Source organism: Heterodontus francisci, unplaced genomic scaffold (assembly GCF_036365525.1).
Source record: "Heterodontus francisci isolate sHetFra1 unplaced genomic scaffold, sHetFra1.hap1 HAP1_SCAFFOLD_2144, whole genome shotgun sequence".
Classification (NCBI taxonomy): Eukaryota; Metazoa; Chordata; class Chondrichthyes; order Heterodontiformes; family Heterodontidae; genus Heterodontus; species Heterodontus francisci.
The window spans coordinates 15,336-31,310 of record NW_027140305.1 but is presented as its reverse complement, the minus strand read 5'-3'; the positions used below and the strand labels follow the sequence as shown (position 1 = coordinate 31,310).

At 48.1% G+C, this 15,975-nt stretch overlaps 1 protein-coding gene across 1 annotated transcript; it reads left to right on the top strand.

Annotated features, from left to right (window-relative positions):
* Positions 1-2,965: 2,965 nt before the first annotated feature.
* Positions 2,966-14,369, top strand: LOC137359187 (tumor necrosis factor receptor superfamily member 16-like). The gene is made up of 7 exons (XM_068025249.1): positions 2,966-3,016; positions 4,572-4,658; positions 5,549-5,681; positions 6,306-6,656; positions 7,548-7,743; positions 10,676-10,818; positions 11,484-14,369. The coding sequence occupies exons 1-7, from the start codon at positions 2,966-2,968 to the stop codon at positions 11,789-11,791; spliced, it is 1,269 nt and encodes a 422-aa protein (XP_067881350.1). The 3' UTR covers positions 11,792-14,369.
* The last annotated feature ends 1,606 nt before the right edge of the window (positions 14,370-15,975 follow it).

The window sequence follows — 15,975 nt, the reverse complement described above, 5'->3', positions numbered from 1 at the left end:
AAATTTCCCAGGAGTCAGTGTTGGGACCTTTGCTTTTCCTGATATCTATTAATGACCTAGACCTTGGTGTATGGCACAATTTCAAAGTTTGCAGATGATACAAAACTTGGAAACATTGTGAACTGTGAGGAGGATAGTGTAGAACTTCAAAAGGACATAGACAAGTTGGTGGAATGGGCAGACAGGTGGCAGATGAAGTTCAATACAGAAAAATATGAAGTGATTCATTTTGGTAGGAAGAACATGAAGAGACAATATAGAATAAAGGGTACAATTCTAAAGGAGGTGCAGGAGCAGAGGGACCTGGGTGTATATGTGCATAAGTCATTGAAGGTGGCAGGACAGGTTAAGAGAGTGGTTAATAAAGCATTCAGTATCCTGGGCTTTATTAATAGTGGCATAGAGTACAAGAGCAAGGAAGTTATGCTGAACATATATAAGACGGTAGTTCGAATTCAGCTGGAGTATTGTGTCCAATTCTGGGCGCTGCACTTGAGAAAAGACGTGAGGGCATTGGAGAGAGTACAGAAAAGATTCACAAGAATGGTTCCAGGGATGAGGAATTTCAGTTATGAAGATAGATTTGAGAAGTTAGAACTGTTTTCCTTGGAAAAGAGAACGCTGAGAAGTGATTTGATAGAGATATTCAAAATCATGAGGTCTCTGGATAGAGTAGAGAGAGAGAGACTGTTCCCACGCTCGAAAGGATCGAGAACGAGAGGGCACAGATTTAAAGTATTTGGTAAGAGAAGCAAAAGTGACATGAGGAAAAACATTTTCAGGCAGTGGTTAAGGTCTGGAATGCGCTGCCTGGGTACGTGGTGGGGGCAGGTTCAATTGAAGCATTCAAAAGGGAATTAGACTATTTTATGAAAAGGAAGAATGTGCAGGGTTATGGGGAGAAAGCAGGGGATTGGAACTGAGGGAGTTGCTCTTTCAGAGAACTGGTGCAGACATGATGGGCCGAACGGCTGCCTTCTGAACTGTAACTGAAGAGCAATGGTCCCATAAGTAACCCTGGGGATGCCAGTGTTTACATCACTCCTGTCCAAAACACACTTTTTTTTCTTTTAACCAACTTCCTGTCCATGCTGTGACATTCCCTTTAATACCTCATGCATGAATTTTATCAATGAAACTCCTACATTGCAGCATTACCAGATGCCTTTATGAAAATCCTCATCCACAACATTCACTGTGTTCCTTTCAATAATATGTTCCCTTGTTTTGCCATGAAGTGCTAATTTTGCCCAACTTTTTTCCTCCTGTGTGAAATATTTTATACTCCGTATAAAGTGGCTTCTGGGTAGGGGAGTGGTGTTATTCAAGAAGTAGTTGGATTGTGGGGAAAGATTAACGTTGGGTTCTTATGGTATGATGAACTAGATGGGTTAAATGGCTTCCCTTCTCTGTATTTCATTTGCTATTTGCCCAGGAATGTTTTATCTATTTCACTTCTTCAGTAGGTTGCTGGAACTGCTACACTCTTCCCCTCCCCCACTCTCAACCTCAGATGCAGCTGAGTTTTGTACAATCTACAAACTAGATCAGTGTGTGGTGATCTTCTCAATCTAAGTTGTTCATATAAATTGGAAACAGTCAGCCTAGCAATGAAGCACGACTGAAGCTGTGATTGAATCACAGGATCCTGGATCATCAGCACTTTGCTTTTTCCTTCACCGTCCTCTTCCTCAATTCCTTTTTCAACCAATTTTCTGTTTCCTCCTCCCTTCCTGCCCCCTCCTCCATCTCTGTCCTTTTCCTCCATCCCTTTCCCTCTCTTCCACCTCTTCCTTCCCCCCACCCCCCCCCACGCTACTCTTCCAACCAGTTCTTCACATAGCTTCCACACCCTCCCTTTTCTACCTCCTCCTCCCTCCCCAACCTTTTCCCATCCTTCCTCCATTTCCTCTCTCCTTTTTAAATACCCTCCCTCCTTTTCCTGCTTTCCCCTCCTCTTCCCACTACAGCTTCCACCTTCTCCCTTTTCAACCCCCTAGCCCTCCATGTCTCTTCTCCTGCTCTACATCTGTCCCTCTTCCTACTCCTCCCACTGCAGCAAAGTAACATTCCCACCCATGTTGCTTTGAGTGTAAGCTAATCAAGTAGAAAGCTGTAGTGTTGCTCGAAGCTACACTTGAGTAGATGCAGGTCCCGAGTACTGAGTCACACAAACCCGGCCATTCAAACCCAGGCCTCTGCAGAGTTTGCTGATCTTGGCTAGGACCACCTGGGCAGTACTTTTGGCCTCAGTGCCTCTGGGCTAGGGAAAGAAGAAAAAATGTAGTCAGCTATGATACATCGTTGAACAGCTTGTCAACCCTCATCATCTAGGCTTGGAATATCCCAAGTATTTTTGTTTCTGATGCTCTGTTCAATGCAATAGAGCCTCTGGGGGTTGGGGGAAGGGCGGGGGGTGGTGGGGGCAGTGCAGGCGTGAAGTTTAAATCACTGCTGCTATTAACTTGCATAATTCTCTACTTACTGATGGTTCTGATTTAGGATTTATTCACCAATCAGGCGACAGTCCTTGGAATAGTTCTTGCCAAACCTCCAGACTAATGAAATCCAAACAGGATAAACCAGAGAGTCAGAAATATAAGTGCAAATAGGGCTGTGTCTGCACTTCGGGGGAGGATCATTATAGGGTTGTCTGGACGTTGGAGGTTTCACCACATGACCTTTGACCTCCAACCTTCCCGCCTGCATATTCATGCCATTGGGCGAAATGTCCATCCTCGTGACGCACTGTTTTCCCAAGCCCATTGGGAAGCAAACGCTCTTAACTGATGGGGCGAATCTTGACTGCCAGTCAAATAGCCTTTCTTCCCTGTGTCTGATAGCTTTTTGTTTATTAGTTATAAAAACTTTCAAAGAAAATTTTAAAAACTTTTTTTTTAATGGCCTTATGTTTTGTTTCCTGTGCTGCCTGGAAGATTAATTTTTAATTCCTGGAAATTTCGGAATGATCTGGGAGGGTTGGAATACCAAGGTCTGCGGTTTCGATGACAATGGAGTATGTAGTCCCAGCAAAAGGAGAGGCTAAAATAATTAACTTTAAATAGAAGTGATTAACAAAAACTGTAACTGTAACAGGGATTTAAGTACAGAATGCGATGGTCAACCACCCTACAGTAAAGGCCTGCTACTCGAGCGGGACCTGACGACATGGGTCGGGTCACTCTTCTGGGTTCGGGTCGGACACACAGTATTAATTGGACTTGCAAGGTTGTTTAAAAAGATGAAGATTGGAGCCGTGACGTCAGTGATTGTTTGGTCGTGGGTTAAACAGAAACCCATGGAGTTGTGCCCAGACAGGTTGTGCCACACTGTACCAGTATCTGTATTGCTTAAAATAAACAGCCATTGCCCGAAGGCTCAGAAAATATCATTATACGTTACCTAGACTCCTGCTTTACAGGTTGAAATACTTGCAAGTTTATCCAGTGAGCAGCATACTGTATGTGTGTAGACTAGAGTCCTGACTGATCATTTTATATATTTTTTTAAATACTGTATATTTTATAATTAATCACTCAGGACCTTCCTGGTCTCTGCATCTCAGCTGCTCACTGGATAAACTTGCAGCAAGTATTTCAACCTGTAAAGCAGGAGTCTAGGTAATGTATAATATTTCCTGAGCTTTCGGGCGACTGCTATGTTTATTTTAAGCAATACAGTGTGGCACAACCTGTCTGGGCACAACTCCATGGGTTTCTGTTTAACTTGTGACCAAACAATCACTGACTTCGTGGCTCCAATCTTCATCTTTTTAAACAACCTTTCAAGTCCAATTACAGTTTTTGTTGCTTATCTGCACAAACTGAAAAAGTGAAAAACGGATTCGGAATCATAAGGTAGGTAAAGTGAACATTCCACTGGCCGGCTGCAGGTCGGGTCGGGTGTGGGAAAAACTGGAAGGGCTGGGTCGGGCTCGGGTCCGATGTGGTTCTTTCAGGTTCGGGTCGGGGGTTTTTTTTTCTCCCGACCCGAGCAGGCCTTTACCCCACAGGATGCAGTGGTCTCAGTGCTGCTTGGGGTAGGGACAAGGGGAAGTTTGAGGAAAACAACATCTAGGGTTGAGTACTGGAGACATGAGAATGGGTAGATACTCTGGAGTTGGGATGAGGCAGTATTTAGACAGAACTTTCTCTCAGGAGATTAAATGAGTGGAGTTCATGATGGAATATTACATAGGATATATGGCACCTAAACAGGCCATTCGGCACAACTATCCATGCTGGAGTTTATGCCCCACTCGAGCTTCCTCTCATCTTTCCTCATCTAAATCTATCATTGTAACCCTCTATTCTCTTCTCCCTCATGTGCTTGACTAGCCTCCCCTTAAATGCATCTTTTACTATTCTCTTCAATCACTCGCTGCGGTAGTGAGTTCCACATTCTCACCACTGTTTTTGGGTAAAGACGTTTCTTCTGAAATCCCTATTGGATTTGTTGTGACTCTTTTTTATATTGATGGCCTCTAGTTATGTTCTTCCCCACAGGATGGATACAGAGAGAATGTTTCCACTTATCAAAACCATTCATAATTTTTAAAAGATCTCAATTAGGTCACTCCTCAGCTGCCTTTTTTCAAGAGAAAAGAGACCCAGCCTGTTCATCCTTTCCTGATTATGCCTGCCCACTATTGTGGTCAGGTGAGGAGGTGTCAAAGGGCTCTCCTCCTTTTCCTTCTCCTTGATTTGACCACAACAGGTTTATTTCCTTTTTAAAGTGGATATACTTGTTTAACTATTTATGAGCTATGATCATAAAAGGAACCAAAGAAAGAGGGTAGCTTTATTGCACTTTAAACCAAAGTAAGTAAAATAATAAACCTCTCTCTCGTCCCCCCACCCCCTTCCCCTCCCCCTCATGATTGGGGGGGAATTGTAGGGATTTTTGGAAGAGATTAAGTTGGTGGGACCATGCTGTGGACTGTCAGATGAGTGAGTAGAATAGTCCTCCTGTTGTCGCTTTCGGTCCCTCTGTCCCATTACGTATGTGTGTGGTGTTTCCTCCCCACTTGTCCAACCCCCCTCCCCAAGGTAGGGAGGGACAGAGATTTTCTGGATATTGATAAGCGCCCAATCCATTTTTATTTCTATGGCAATATTCTCTTCTGCTGTCTCTCACTGGGGTCTGGCTTCCGAGGCACTTTGCCACTGTGGCCATTCTTTGTGTGAGCAGGATGTTTAAACATAGAGGTGTTATGTCCTTTGCTCAATGTCCACATGTGCACTTCCCAGTAGAGGCCACCCAATAGCAATCATCATGGGAATTGGAGCTAGTTCTTCATTGCCTGAATACAGATTCACCTTGACCTGGTTATAGTGATATCCTAGAGAATGGGTAAGCTGGACAGGATCCAACTCTGATGTGATGCCTGCCACTGCTGAACACCTACCTGTACTTGCTGTTGAGGCTCACACATGAAGAATGGTGTGGATCTGTAATCCTTGCGCCCTTTAGCATCTTCAGAAGGTGTGACTGAAAGCTCCCCTGCCTTTGCTGGACAGTTGTTTAATCTTCATTTCTTAATCCTCAGGTGCTGGCAGATGACTCCTGTCCCAGTGGACAATTTACTTTGCAGAACAAGTGCTGTGACCTCTGTCCTATAGGTCACGGTGTTATTAAAGAGTGTAACACCACCAACACCCTATGTCAGCCTTGTGAGGATGGTAAGTGTCAAGAGAAGGTCTGTAATCTCAAAATAACGTCGTCTCCAATCTTGCCCCTCCCCAAAGCTTTCTTCTCAAGTTCAACTCGTCATTCCTTGTGCTTGTCTTCCTGTCCCTGTTAAAATCACCTCGTCCTTTTTTTGTTTTAAGTGTTAGCTATGACTCCGTGGTAGCATAATCACCTCCGAGGCTGAAAATCTTCGGTTCAAACCACTGTGGAGACCTGAGCATATAATGTCGGTTAATGAAGTGCTGAGGTAGTGCTGCACTGCCTGAGGTGTTGTCCTTTGGATGAGATGTTAAAGCAAGGCCCCATCTGCCCCCTCAGGTGGATGTAAAAGATCCAGTTACACTATTCCAAAGAAGAGCAGATGCGTTCTCCCAGGCCCCTAGCCATTATTTATCCTTCTACCAACATCAGAATATCTGGTCATTTATTTCATTAATATTTGTGGAATCTTGCTGTGTATTAATTGGCTGCCACATTTCTCTACATTACAAATGGTGACTACACATAAAGTGCTTCACTGGCTGTAAGGTCCTTTAGGGGGTTCTGAGGTCATGAAAGGCGCTAGATAAATGCAAGTCCTTTCTACCAGTTCCATTTGTTCACTTTTGTTGCAGGTGTGACCTTCTCATCCAGTGCCGGTCTCGCCCACTGCCAGCTGTGCTCGAGCTGCCCTGAAAAGATGAAAGTCGAGTTGCCATGCGTAGTCACATTTGATACCCAATGCCAATGTGTGGAAGGATACTACTCATCCAGTGGCAGATGTGTGCCTTGCACCACCTGCCCACAGGGCTACGGGGTGGTGGTGGAATGCCACAGGGACCAAGATGCTGTGTGCCAGCCGTGCCCCCAGGGCTCCTTTTCCGAGAAGGCAAGCAGCTCACAACCATGTATGGATTGCCGCATCTGTGGCGAAGATCATTTTGTGTTACAGGAGTGCCAAGCGACCTCAGACACTGTCTGCCTGAGTAAGGCCTGCTCATGATATTCTGATTATCTTTCCTCTTCTCTCATCCTGGACAGGTTTGCTTAATCTTGCCGTCCCCAGGAAACTCTCCAGTGTGATCTTTTTCAGACAAATATTGAGAAACTCAGCTGCAGTCACAGTGCAGGACACCAGTGAAGAGCACGTGAAAATTGGTGGAATCTAATGGCAGAGAAGGAGGCCATTCAGCCCATTGTGCCTGTTCTTCCTCACTCTCTCTCATACAACAATAATTGTTGCCAAAAATATATCAGTTTCAGTCTTGAAAGTTTGAGCTAACTCCCAAAATCCATAGCATTTTGGGAGAGAGAATTTCACATTTCCACTACCCATTGTGTGGGAAAAATTCTTCTTGGCCTGGCTGTAATTCTCCCCCAGCCCCCCGTCAAAGGAAGTAGTTTCTCTATCTACCCCATTAAATCTTTCAAATTTTGGAACACCTTGATCAGATCACCTGTCAACCTTGTATATTCCAGGGAATATAAGCCAAGTCTTCACAATTCGACACTCTTAAGTTGTAGTAACGTTCTGCTATTTTGGTATATTTCCTTTTTATTTCAGGGAAAAGAGCCCCAGCTTGCTCAGTCTTTCCTGATGGTAGTATCCTCTCAACTCACACAAACTGAAATGAATCCAGTCTAATTCCATTACCTTGCCCTTACCCTATATCCTTTTATATTGTTCCAATTCCCCTTTAAATGATGATCTCTGCCTTGGTAACCATTTTTGGTAAAGAAATCCATGTTCTTTCAGTTCTAGCATCTAGTATTTTTTTTTCTGCCCTGCCATCTGTTAAACTTAGCATTGGTTGTGGTGACTTGGTTACAAGATGGAGCTAAAATGTGGTTTTCATTCCCTCCTGCCTCTTGTTTAGACAAAAACTCATCACTACTAAGGAGACCGCAGGTCGAGCCAGTGAGAGATGATGCCAAGTTCATGACCTCTGTGGAACCCGGGTCCAGCACGGTCAACTTCACTGCCTACGATACGGGGAAGAACATCATTCCGGTTTACTGCTCCATCCTTGCAGCAGTCATCGTGGGACTTGTAATCTATGTCACTGTAAAATGGTGATTTTTTTTTTTAAACATCCCCAGCAACTTCAAATGAAGCTTATTTTTAAAAACAAATTGCTCTTCATATTTTGCTGTTGATTTAATTTTCCCTCCTCAGAAAAGGAGGGATCATCACCACCACTCAGTGTAATGTCAATCCACAGTAGGTCAAAAGGTCTATCCTAAATTAGCTGCACACTGTTGGCACTCAGCAATTCCTCCCAAAAAAGAGGAAAGAGGAGAAAACAGTAAGGGAGAGAGGAAGAGAGACTAGATGGGAAGGGGAGAAAAAATGTTTCCCTCATAAATCTAGTTTGATTTTACATGTGGTTTCTGCTGACAGATTGACAGACCTGACCACTAGCCTTGTCCACTGTCCAACCCCCTCCTCATTCTCTGTCCCCTTGTGTCCTATTGTCCTCATGTGCTGCCTTACTTCATGAATTCTGACCCCCCCCCACCGCACCATTTGTTGACCACCCCCCTATTTTGACTGTGCTGCAGTTTCCACACACACATTCACTTTTAACTTTTTCTCATTATCCCACTTTTTCACCCTTTCCTGCTCTAACTCTTTTCACTCACCCACTCTCACTATCACTCGTCTTTCTTTTACACTTTGTCTCGCACTGTTACTCACTCTCTCTTTCCTCGCTCTCTCCCTTTCTCTCTTTCCTCGCTCTCTCCCTTTCTCTCTTTCCTCGCTCTCTCCCTTTCTCTCTTTCCTCGCTCTCTCCCCCCTTCTCTCTTTCCTCGCTCTCTCCCCCCCTTCTCTCTCCCCCGCCTTCTCTCTCCCCCGCCTTCTCTCTCCCCCGCCTTCTCTCTCCCCCGCCTTCTCTCTCCCCCGCCTTCTCTCTCCCCCGCCTTCTCTCTCCCCCCCTTCTCTCTCCCCCCCTTCTCTCTCCCCCCCTTCTCTCTCCCCCGCCTTCTCTCTCCCCCGCCTTCTCTCTCCCCCGCCTTCTCTCTCCCCCGCCTTCTCTCTCCCCCCCCTTCTCTCTCCCCCCCCTTCTCTCTCCCCCCCCTTCTCTCTCCCCCCCTTCTCTCTCCCCCCCCTTCTCTCTCCCCCCCCTTCTCTCTCCCCCCCCTTCTCTCTCCCCCCCCTTCTCTCTCCCCCCCCTTCTCTCTCCCCCCCCTTCTCTCTCCCCCCCCTTCTCTCTCCCCCCCCTTCTCTCTCCCCCCCCTTCTCTCTCCCCCCCCTTCTCTCTCCCCCCCCCTTCTCTCTCCCCCCCCCTTCTCTCTCCCCCCCCCTTCTCTCTTCCCCCCCCTTCTCTCTTCCCCCCCCCTTCTCTCTTCCCCCCCCCTTCTCTCTTCCCCCCCCCTTCTCTCTTCCCCCCCCCTTCTCTCTTCCCCCCCCCTTCTCTCTTCCCCCCCCCTTCTCTCTTCCCCCCCCCTTCTCTCTTCCCCCCCCCTTCTCTCTTCCCCCCCCCTTCTCTCTTCCCCCCCCCTTCTCTCTTCCCCCCCCTTCTCTCTTCCCCCCCCTTCTCTCTTCCCCCCCTTCTCTCTTCCCCCCCCTTCTCTCTTCCCCCCCCTTCTCTCTTCCCCCCCCTTCTCTCTTCCCCCCCCTTCTCTCTTCCCCCCCCTTCTCTCTTCCCCCCCCTTCTCTCTTCCCCCCCCTTCTCTCTTCCCCCCCCTTCTCTCTTCCCCCCCCTTCTCTCTTCCCCCCCCTTCTCTCTTCCCCCCCCTTCTCTCTTCCCCCCCCTTCTCTCTTCCCCCCCCTTCTCTCTTCCCCCCCCTTCTCTCTTCCCCCCCCTTCTCTCTTCCCCCCCCTTCTCTCTTCCCCCCCCTTCTCTCTTTCCCCCCCCTTCTCTCTTTCCCCCCCCTTCTCTCTTTCCCCCCCCTTCTCTCTCTCTCCCCCCCTTCTCTCTCTCTCCCCCCCTTCTCTCTCTCTCCCCCCCTTCTCTCTCTCTCCCCCCCTTCTCTCTCTCTCCCCCCCCTTCTCTCTCTCTCCCCCCCTTCTCTCTCTCTCCCCCCCCTTCTCTCTCTCTCCCCCCCCTTCTCTCTCTCTCCCCCCCCTTCTCTCTCTCTCCCCCCCCTTCTCTCTCTCTCCCCCCCCTTCTCTCTCTCTCCCCCCCCTTCTCTCTCTCTCCCCCCCCTTCTCTCTCTCTCCCCCCCCTTCTCTCTCTCTCCCCCCCCTTCTCTCTCTCTCTCCCCCCCCTTCTCTCTCTCTCTCCCCCCCTTCTCTCTCTCTCCCCCCCCCTTCTCTCTCTCTCTCCCCCCCTTCTCTCTCTCTCCCCCCCCCTTCTCTCTCTCTCCCCCCCCTTCTCTCTCTCTCCCCCCCCTTCTCTCTCTCTCCCCCCCCCTTCTCTCTCTCTCTCCCCCCCTTCTCTCTCTCTCCCCCCCCCTTCTCTCTCTCTCCCCCCCCCTTCTCTCTCTCTCCCCCCCCCTTCTCTCTCTCTCCCCCCCCTTCTCTCTCTCTCCCCCCCCTTCTCTCTCTCTCCCCCCCCTTCTCTCTCTCTCCCCCCCCTTCTCTCTCTCTCCCCCCCCCTTCTCTCTCTCTCCCCCCCCCTTCTCTCTCTCTCCCCCCCCCTTCTCTCTCTCTCCCCCCCCTTCTCTCTCTCTCCCCCCCCTTCTCTCTCTCTCCCCCCCCCTTCTCTCTCTCTCCCCCCCCCCTTCTCTCTCTCTCCCCCCCCCTTCTCTCTCTCTCCCCCCCCCTTCTCTCTCTCTCCCCCCCCCTTCTCTCTCTCTCCCCCCCCCTTCTCTCTCTCTCCCCCCCCCTTCTCTCTCTCTCCCCCCCCTTCTCTCTCTCTCCCCCCCCCTTCTCTCTCTCTCCCCCCCCCTTCTCTCTCTCTCCCCCCCCTTCTCTCTCTCTCCCCCCCCCCCTTCTCTCTCTCTCCCCCCCCTTCTCTCTCTCTCCCCCCCCCCCTTCTCTCTCTCTCCCCCCCCCTTCTCTCTCTCTCCCCCCCCCTTCTCTCTCTCTCCCCCCCCCCCTCTCTCTCTCTCCCCGCAGCTGGAACACATGCAAACAGAAGAAGCAGCTGGCGAAGGCACGAGCTGGTGAGCTCGACGCAGGACCCGAAGGCGAGAAGCTGCACAGTGACAGCGGAGTGTTTGTTGACACACACAGCCTACATGAACCACAGCTCAGTAAAGGTATGTCCTGCTCTGGCAGTGGGATTTGACTGTTCGATGGGAGCTCCTCATTATCTCAGTCACCTGTGAGAGTCCAAGAGTGTGTGCAGACTGTGGAGGCATCGCAGCTAAGCCTGATTCTGTTCCCAGTGCACGCTGAACAACAAGGGTGGGGAGTTGGAAGGGGGAATCGTGCCTGGGTTGACCTGGTGCAGTTTGTGCCGCTAGTGAGCCAGGCAAAAGGCTGTTTCCCTGCTTACCCGACTACAAAGATGTCCGGTTGAGGAATGAATGAAAAGGGGGTGAAATAGTGAGGTGGGTTTGGGATTAAAATTAAAGCGTGTGTAAACAACACTTCATGAATTTTCCTTCTCTGGCTTGCGTTCGGCTATTGAGGAAGATGTTCCCCCTATTAGCCATTGGTTTTGTTCCCTTCTCCTTGCCTCTCCCTTTCCGCCCTCCAAATCCCAAAAATACCTTCTCATGACCAGACAAGTTATTAGAAGTTTCAGCTGCGGCCTGTAATTCAATCCCAGGTACCTGCTATGAACCTCTTGATTAGATTTCAGCCTGTAACTCACTCCTAGATTTCTGTTTTTCTGTCAAATTCTGACATCTTGTTGACTGTTGCAGTTCCAGTATTGACCACTAGTTGTCTAACTTTGTCTTTTTTGTCCCTCCCCCAGTTGCTCGTGCTGACCCGCCCCTTTACAGCAAACTCCCACTGCAGAAACGTGAAGAGGTCGAGCGGCTACTTGGCAGCCAGAATGCCAACCGAGCAGATTGGCGCAGCCTTGCGCACCTCCTGGGCTACGATGAGGAGCGTGTGGCCACCATTGGCCGTGGAGAGGACCCAGCTCACACGCTGCTGTCTGATTGGTCAATGAGGGATGGTGCTAGCTTGGACGTGCTTTGCAAGGCCTTGGGGAGGATGGAGAGGGACGATGTCGCAGAGCGTCTAAAATTGGAGCAAGCCGTGATCTCTCTGGTGTGACCGAAAAGGCAACATCCATAGTCAACCTTTTATGCATTAAAGATTTTGACTTGCTTACAGGCAAAAGGGGTTCACCCAGACTCAAAAGTGCGGCTGGGTCTTTTAAGTTAATTTAAAAAGAAAACCTCTTGACTGTAGCTGGGATATGTTGTGAGGCAATCAGTTGACTGTGTGGGAATTGGGAATCTGGAATCCATCAGTAGATGGAGTCATGCTTTTGGCCCACATCAGATGATGCTTTGAGACGTGTGGGAGATTTTTTTTTCTTGATTTTAATTATCTCGCATCCTGTGCACAATTGCACAGGCAAAGTTGCCTGCTCCATTTTTCTGGTTTCTTTGCTCACTTCCTCTTCCTGTAGGTGCTGACTCTCGCTGTGGGTTCGGGAATGGTAGCACAGTTGTTATCTTACTGTAATAGTAATTCAGAGTCCTCGATTTAATGATCGGGAGACATGAATTCATAATCTCACCACGACAACTGTGGAATTTAAATTCAATTAATTAAATAAATCTGGAATAAAAATCTAGCATCAGTAATGATGGTCATGATTGTTGTAGAATCCCATCTGGTTCACTTAATATCCTTTTAGGGAAGCAAATTTGCCATCCTACCCGGTCTGGCCTATGTGTGTCTCCAGACCCACAGCAATGTGGTTGATTCTTCACTGCTCTCTGAAATGGCCTAGCAAGCAACTCAATTGTATTCAAAAAGGTGACCTCACCACCACTATTTCAAGGGCAATTAGGGATGGGCAATAAATGCTGGCTTTGCCAGTGATGTCCACATCTCGTGAATGAATTAAAGAAAAAAAAAAATCCTTCGGTACCCGGCCTCTTCTACCTTGCTAAAGCAGCTATTCTTTGTGTGGGATGGCAAATGTGCCACCTGAGCCAATCCTTTTCTCACTGGATGGCCAAAGAATAGTGCAGACCCTTTCCAGTGGGGGAGGGGTATTGGAGGAAGGCTGTTTTTTTGTGTGGGGATAGGAGGAAGTAGCTGAACTGCAGGAAGCCATTCTGGTTTTTGGTTCTCCACAATGGCAAACTGGATCTAGATATTCAACCTGGTTTCCTGGGCCTCTGGATTGTCATTCCAGCTGGCCAGTAGTCCTGATCACACCTATTGTGTGCATAGGCACTCCTTGTTGATGACCCTAACTCAAATCAGGCTTGTCTGGTTCAGGTGCTTCGTACTCGATGACTGCCAAATGCAATGGCTCCCCACAAAATGGCTGCCAAGGTTGCCCTTAAAATGGCTGCCCGAAGTGACAAGAAGTCATAAGTCAGTGTGGCCACAGTGAGCAAACTATCTGCATCTTTGTGATTTTATGCATCAATTTTTTTTAAATTGTACCTCACTTCTCAGGCACTGAATAAGTTCCCTTGATGGCTCAGTAGGTGCACTTGCTGGGTTGTGGTACTAGGGCAAACTGACCAGAAAGGTACAATTGAACCACAAGTCAATGCTGCGTTAACTGATCCAAGTCGGGGGACCTTTGGCATCAGCCCACCTGGGGGTTAAGGAAGGGAGCATTAGCCAGTGTTCACTCCCTCACTGCTACCTTCTGCTGGAATTTGCATTAGATAGGTAATAGGTGAGGATATTATTGGTTGTGACCCCTGTTACAAACTGTGCCAAGATGTAGATAGGCTCATAATGATTTTAATTTGAATGCATTTTGAGGGGGAGGGGTGGGTGAGGAGGGTTATGGAACTGTACTCCAGCAAGAGTTAACACCTTCAGGAGAGGAGGCGAGTACATAATGGCCAAAAAAAAAAATCAAGAAAAACTCTGACCTATGTGTTACTCTACTTTCGAAGATACAATTTATTAGGGTGTGGACATGTTTTTGCATGGAGTGGTGGACTGTTGTAAACTATTAGTATCTCTTTAGAGTCCAGATTGAAATCTCCGCCTGCAGTAGATGCATGTTTCCTCTGTCTTGTGTCAAATGAGTTTGCAAGTCTCAGTCCAGTTCCTAGTGGACAAACAAAATAAAATTGCCTACCGATTATAGCTGTGGGACAGCATACATAAGAGACTAGATTGAGAACATATAATCTTCCAAGGGGAAATTCTGTATAAATGTTCCCCTCATTTCCCCAAAGACAATCAAGCACAAGGCACTGATGGTGGCTGGTGCAAGAAATAGAACTTGAAATCCTTGGTTGATATTCAGCCCACAGGAGATTCTGGGGGCAGTGTTGGGGCTTCAGTCTGTTTGTGGTATAGGTAACTTGAGAGTACTTTGTGTAGTGTAGTGGGAGCTTTGCTCTGTATCTAATCCATGTCTGATCCTGTCCCTGTGGTCAGAGAAACCTGTACAGTCAATCCAACTAAACAAGGGCGGGACAGAAAAAGATCAATCAAAATGACTGCTGCATTAACTAAAATGGCAGGCCATGTCCAATATTGTGAAGTATTTACTAATCCTTGTCAATGCCAATTTGTTGAGGCAAATCCATTACCTATGTTTGTATTGTTGTATATAATTTTTTTCAATAAATATGGTAAACTGGTACAATATCCAGAGATTTTGAAAAAGAGGAGGAATTGTATCCTTTCTTTGGCTGATTCTTCTGGAACTTTCTCCTCTTGTACATAATTAAAAATGAAGGCTGGGCTTTTCTGCTTTGGTGTTGTAGACAGTTTAACCTTCGACTCATTGTGCTGTCATTGCATAATTGTGTCCGACAAAAATTTATATCTTTTTTTTAAAAAAAAACCACGTCATTTCCCGGCGGAGCAGCAGGAGAAGGTAGCGACTCTTCGTTGGGTGAGTGAAGGCATCAGGAGCTGTGTTTTAAAAGTAAGTACTTACTGTTTTACTTACTGTTTTCCTTGTCTTTGAGTTTCTTTTGGCGCCGGAGGAACCGGAAGCTGGTCGGCAGCGAGGACTCCTGGGTAGGTATTTTCCTTAAAGGTGCGGAGCTGAGTAAACCAGAGCCACTACACATGTAGTGTCTCCCACCCATCCTCCTCCTCTAACCTAATAATAAGACCCTTTTTACCCTCCTCTAACCAAAAAGGACTGAGCAGGTAAGCTATTTACTGTTTTTGTTAATATCTATAGTTGTACTTAACTAAGGGGTAATTGAATAAAAGAAATGGCAGCCAGTGTAGTGTATTGCTCCTCCTGCAGAATGTTCGAGGTGAGGGGAACCTCCGGTGACCCTGCCGACTTCACCTGCTGGAAGTGCATCCGTCTCCAGCTCCTATCAGACCGTGTTAGGGAATTGGAGCTGGAGCTGGATGAACTGAGGATCATTCGGGAAGCTGAGGGGTTGATAGATAGAAGCTACACGGAGGTCGTTACTCCACAAATCAAAGGCAGCTGGGTAACAGTTAGAGGTGGGAAGAGGTCAGTGCAGGGATCTCCTGTGGTCGTTCCCCTCAACAACAAGTATACAGTTTTAGATACTGTTGGGGGGGACGGCCTATCGGGGGCAGGCTGCAGTGACCGGGCCTCTGGCACGGGGTCCTGCACTGTGGCTCAGAAGGGAAGGAGGGAGAATGGGAGAGCACTAGTCATCGGGGACTCGATGGTGAGGAGTACCGACAGGCGGTTCTGTGGGCGCAGGCGAGACGCACGGATGGTTTGTTGCCTCCCTGGTGCCAGGGTCCGTGATGTTTGTGATCGCGTCTTCAGGATCCTTAAAGGGGAGGGGGAGCAGCCAGAGGTCGTGGTGCACATTGGCACCAACGACGTAGGAAGGAAGGGTGGCACAGATGTTAGAAGTGAGTTTAGGGAGTTAGGCTGGAAGCTGAAAGCTCGGACGGACAGAGTTGTTATCTCTGGTTTGTTGCCGGCGCCACGTGATAGTGAGGCTAGGAATAGGGAGAGAGCACAGCTGAACACGTGGCTGCAGGAATGGTGTAGGAGGGAGGGCTTCCAGTTCTTGGATAATTGGACTGCATTCTGGGGAAGATGGGACCTGTTCAAACAGGACGGGCTGCATCTGAACCAGAGGGGCACCAATATCCTGGGAGGGAGGTTTGCTAGTACTGTTCGGGAGGGTTTAAACTAGTTTGGGAGGGGGATGGGAACCGGACTTGTAATCCAGGGACCAGTGGGTCCACTCAGAAAGACAAAGAGTGTAGTGAGGTATTGGGGAAGGTAGCACTGTCACAGAGGACAGATGGGCACGGAGAAGGGTTAAAGTGCGTATACTTCAACGCAA

Bases quoted from the DNA above. Each gene is read 5' to 3' on its own strand.
- LOC137359187 (XM_068025249.1), top strand. From the start codon at position 2,966: ATGATCTGGGAGGGTTGGAATACCAAGGTCTGCGGTTTCGATGACAAT. The intron at 4,659-5,548 runs GTGAGGAGGTGT...CTTAATCCTCAG, and splicing joins CTGCCCACTATTGTGGTCAG to GTGCTGGCAGATGACTCCTG. The intron at 10,819-11,483 runs GTATGTCCTGCT...TCCCTCCCCCAG, and splicing joins TGAACCACAGCTCAGTAAAG to TTGCTCGTGCTGACCCGCCC.